This window comes from Nannospalax galili, unplaced genomic scaffold (assembly GCF_000622305.1).
Source record: "Nannospalax galili isolate Female #2095 unplaced genomic scaffold, S.galili_v1.0 scaffold241, whole genome shotgun sequence".
Classification (NCBI taxonomy): Eukaryota; Metazoa; Chordata; class Mammalia; order Rodentia; family Spalacidae; genus Nannospalax; species Nannospalax galili.
Genome location: NW_008345602.1, coordinates 3,285,877 through 3,290,984, shown reverse-complemented (window position 1 = coordinate 3,290,984; position 5,108 = coordinate 3,285,877). Strand labels below are relative to the sequence as shown.

The 5,108-nt window shown below is 40.9% G+C and overlaps 1 protein-coding gene across 1 annotated transcript in view; it reads left to right on the top strand.

The window, feature by feature from the left end:
* The window catches only part of Smarca2 (SWI/SNF related, matrix associated, actin dependent regulator of chromatin, subfamily a, member 2), a 184,032-nt gene that overhangs the window by 59,932 nt on the left and 118,992 nt on the right, over positions 1-5,108 (top strand). The window contains exons 11-12 of the mRNA XM_029567641.1: positions 4,136-4,266; positions 4,494-4,551. Coding sequence (XP_029423501.1) covers positions 4,136-4,266; positions 4,494-4,551 — 189 coding nt within the window. The remainder of the gene's footprint in view (positions 1-4,135; positions 4,267-4,493; positions 4,552-5,108) is intronic.

The window sequence follows — 5,108 nt, the reverse complement described above, 5'->3', positions numbered from 1 at the left end:
CAGCACCCACATGGCAGCTAACAACCATCTGTGACTCCAGTTCCAGGGAATCCAATGCCTTCTTCTGACCTCCAAGGGCATTGCACAATGTGGGTGCAATATGCAGGCATTACACTCATATACATAAAATAAAGATAATAAATAAAATTTAAAAATTCAAAGAACACATACTTACTCCAACCCCAACTCACTACATAAGACAAGATACCTGAAACTCAGAGAGAGAAAGCCTGTAACTGAGTGCAAAGAACTGGATGGTGGCAGAGCGGAGGAAAACCCAGGCCATTTGACTCCTAGACATGTACACAACTTGACCATAGCAGAGTTCATCAAGCTTTTTCTTTAATGTATATAAGTGTTTTGTCTACATGTATGTAAGTGCACCACATGCCGGGGAACAACCCCCCCAAAAAAAAAAAAAAAAAACACAGTACATTAGCATAGTAGAAAATTAGAATAAAATTGTCTCAGAACTACCAGTCAACTGCTACAAAGTGTCTTGTGTACCATTCCGTATATGAGTAACTGTACTATATATGACTGCGTAGGCCTAAGAATCTTAAGTGATTCTCAAAAGGCTACAAATGGCCAAAATGTAAAAAATAAGAGTCTACAGAGTGTGGGTCCTTGGACAGGACTCCTATATTGAGGTCCATCCTCCCAGGGCTCGGGGATCATTGTGGAAGAGGGAGTGGAAAGACTTTAAGAGCCAGGGAGGAGGCGCATGACCATATGGAAATGGTCCTACAGACGCCTGGGACTCTTCTCATACGAACCTACAGCAGTGGTGTCAGCATGCACAAGACCCATGCAAACTTAGGCAGACAAAAACCCAGCACAGAACTGTGGAAATGAACAACAAGCCCCAATCTTAGTTGAAGAATTATTGGCAGCTGATTACTGCTGGGTGAGGAAGAACTGATCTTCTCGAAGGGAGAGTCTGTAGATAGGCTGACTAAACCCCAGTGGATGAACTTGCACTGAGGGACATCTCAGGACACTAACTTTATGTAATAGGCCTTAACAAAAAGTATGAACTCCAGTAGGGGGCAGGGGGCTATGAGATGGTGCCAAAGGGGAAGGGGAAAGAAAAAAAAAGAATCTTAAGTGTTCTACATTACATTTGGCAAGTAAATAGTACAGAGGCATAAAATATAACCCAGTTTCCCTAGTTTATTACTAATTTGAAATTATAAAAATGCATAACCCAAGTAGTTAACCTATTTTAGTTTTTTGGTATTTGTTTAGGCTTATAATATAGATTGTCTGTGTGGCTACATGAACATATCCTTAATTTTATATCCTAGTAGTTCTGATACTCTGAATTCTCAGGATGCAATTATTTATCTATTGCTTTTTTTTTTTTTTTTTGGAAAATCTCAGGAATCTGTCCAGTCACACAGTAAAGAGGCTGAAACCCAGCACAGGAGAGGAAGAGAGTTTGTTTTAAATGACTTTCTTCTCTCATGGACTCTGAGAAGCCTTTTTGGAGCTGGGTAGTGGGGGATTGCATCTTCCCATTCTAGAGTCATTGGCCACCCGAGTTCCACTGTGAGCTCACATGGCCCAGACACAGGAAGAAGGGTTGAACCACTGGCATGCAAAAAAACCTCTTGAAAACAGAAACTGTCTAACTACTCTAATCCATCACAAGGGAAGGAAGGATCAGGATAAATGTTAATGTGTAAGAAACTCTCAACAGGCTGTTGTGAGAGCAGAATAGTGTATGTTAAAGTACTTAGAAGCAGCGCCAATTTGCTGAAGCTGGCCTCACCTAGGAAGGCAGCACATCAGCCTGCAATTAACAGGCACACAGGGAGAGCGAACACGCTCCTGTGCTGGTGCTCTCATCTCATTATCTCCTGGGAAAATTCGCTGCTGATCTTCGGGTTGTGACATATATCGTTTTTTATCCTTTAATTTTAACACACATGAATTCTGTTTGCTGAAGTTTGCGAAGTGGACAGCATACTCGGTTTGTTTTGAAATAATGCTCTTATTTTCCTTCTGTATTCATTGAGTGCTTTTTGCCAAAGTTCTAATCCCATCCACACTGATTTCCAATTTTCTCTGAGGCATGACATTAGAATAAAACAAGCTCTACTCTAATAGCTCAAGATAATAAGATATCATTTTTTTTCCCAGAGAAACGGTAGCAAATGGTAGATTTCCTTCTCTGTTTCTTGAGTGTGTAGCTGACCTTTTACATTAATGAGGAAGAAGTATCATGTTGCCATGCAAAGAAATGGGGCTCAGAGCTATTGCTTTAGCCACCATATGAGGAGATACCTGACAGGCTGGAGCAAGCCTTTTCTTTTAAAGTCATTTTTGTGAAAGTCACTAATGTATTGGTTCTTATTTTGACAGTGATGGGTGAGGGAGTAGGAAGAAAGAATTTCTGAGGTTTTGGTTTCTTTTTGGTAAGATACAGAAGGTAACCTTCAGGCTGTTTTGTTTTTTGTTTTTTTTTTCTTAATTGGAATAAATTATTTGGCAATCCTAATTACACTGATAGTTTTGCCTATATGTATTTGACCACAAAACTAAGAGTAATTTAGGGGAAAGTCTTTGAAATAATGAATTACCTAAACATCCCATTTTCCTGCTCTTCAGGAAATAGATAATGGAACCTGTGCACAGATGGAGCACACAAACATCTCACCTGGAGCTCTGCTCCTAGAAGTCTAGAAGTCGGTCACCCTTTAATCAGTAGCATCTATTTGCATAGCATTGCTCCTTTTTGAGCCTTTTTAAGACAGTTTGTTCCCTGGAGCAGGTCAGCTATAACCTCTGCAATTTTACTTACTCTCTTCATTTTCATAGTCTAATAATGAACGTTATTTAGTTCAGTGTTGGTCAGTTCTTCAGGTTTCAAATAGGCAGGCTTTTCTTGTTTATCATACATACAAGTCCATTGGTTGAGTTAGAGACCTGCCTGCTGGCTTGGTTTTAGATAAAGCACAATGGTTCTGTAGAAGACAAACCAGTCATTTAATGAGATGACATGGGCTGCATTTTTCTATCTGAAACCACAACTTTGCAGTAGCTATTCCCAAGAGGGTGTTAGCTGAGGGACTGGGGAGCTGTTAGTTCTAAATGACCTGAATCAACTCTGCCTGTCTTGAGTAAGAAGGGACTTGGTTACAAGGTAAGTATCCCTTGTCCTAAATGCTTGGTATCGGAAATGTTTTCAGATTTTGGTTTGGGACTTTAGAATATTTGCATCTATATAATGAGATATCTTCTGGATAGGACCTAAGTCTAATCACGTACTACATTCATGTTTCATATACCTTTTATTTTTTTCATGTAGACCTTAACATATAATGTGAAAGTGATTTTATAAAATATTTTTCATGTGCCTGTGTTTTTACTGACCTGTCCTCGTGGGGACAGGTGTGGGAGTTTTTATTTGTGTTATCATGTCATCCCTCAGAATGTTTCAGAATTCTGCATTTTTGGATATTCAATCTATAACAAGATAAATAACAACTCAGTAAATCTCCAGGCATAGTAGAGAATTTGACTTAGGGCTTTAACCTAATATACTAATCCTGTACAACTGGTCCAGTGAGAACGTGACTGCTCTTTGGAGTAGGCAGGAGTTTGGCACAGTCAGTACCACTCCACTGGCTTTGCTGCCACCATGGTTTGTCCTTCTGCCTCTATCCTGTTGGTCTCTATTTCCTCAGCATCTATACCTCCTAACTCAGTCGTGGCAAGGGCAGTCAGCTGGAAGAGCCAAGGCCTTGTGCCTGTACCTTAGCTGGCATTGATACCACGTGTTCAGTGTTTTTGTTGAGGATGGAGTTCAGGACTTTGTATATGTTAGGTAATTACTGTATCATTGAGCCACATCCCCAGCCTTTAGCTTTTTAACCTAGGCTGGCCTTGTGACGCCTGCCTCAGCTTCCCAAGTACTGGTACTATAGGCACGTGCCACTATGTCCACTTCCTTGGTTTCCTGGGTGATGGTCTCTCCCTTCCCACCAAGACACATTAGGTCGTTCAATTCTGAAACAGAAAAACATTTCAGATACTCTGGGCAGCAAAAAGCCTAAGAAATAGCACAGAACTCAGAGAACCTCCTAACATCCCAGGGTGATGTGATGTGATTTCTTTTTGTTCTTTCTAGCCAATAGATGAGAGCAGCCAGATGAGTGACCTGCCTGTCAAAGTGACACACACAGAAACTGGCAAAGTTCTCTTTGGACCAGAAGCACCCAAAGCAAGTCAGCTGGATGCCTGGCTAGAGATGAATCCTGGGTATGCTGTGGAGGCAACATTACTGGTGTTCTTTGGGCTTCTTTGATTGTGGGTGGGTATGGCAGTCCTTATCAAATTCCCACAATAAAACAGCACAGCCTTTGCTGAGATAATGAAATTTGTTAGCTGCATTTGCAATCTGTACATAGAATGTGCTAGTTAAGTCCTGTGTGTCTGTGTTTATGATTTAAAGAGCTCAGACACCTCTTCTTTACTTTTTTCCCTAGGTATGAAGTTGCCCCTAGATCCGACAGTGAAGAGAGTGACTCTGATTATGAGGAGGAGGTATGTATACATCTGTCTTTGGGGTTCACTGATGGTCCAGTCCCCAAGGCCTTCTGTCTTCCTCCTAGATTTACTTTTAGGTGATAACAGGGTGACATGTTTGTTTTATATGCCCTGATAGTATGTACCTAGTGGCACAGTCATCTCTTGAGGGTTCTTGGCTGGTGAGAAATCTTAGCAGATTCTAAATTCATTTGAGACCAAGGTATTATTAGACTAGAATGGTGCAAAGGCATTTTGGGGTAGAATTGGAGATAGATTACTTCAGGAAACACAGTACCCTGTCTCCAAGTGGTTCATAGTGAGAGCTAACTGCTTAAAATTTTCTGGTAGGGACTGGAGGGGTGGCTCAGATTTTAAGAGCACTGACCTCTCTTGTAGAGGACCCAGGTTCTGTTCCCAGTACCCATGTGGCAGCTAACAACTGTCTGTAACTTTAGTTCCAGGGTTCTGACACCCTCTTCTGGAATCCATGGGCATTGCTCACATGTGGTACACTTACATACATGCAGGCAAAACATTCATACACAAAAAATAAAAATAAAAATTTAAATTTT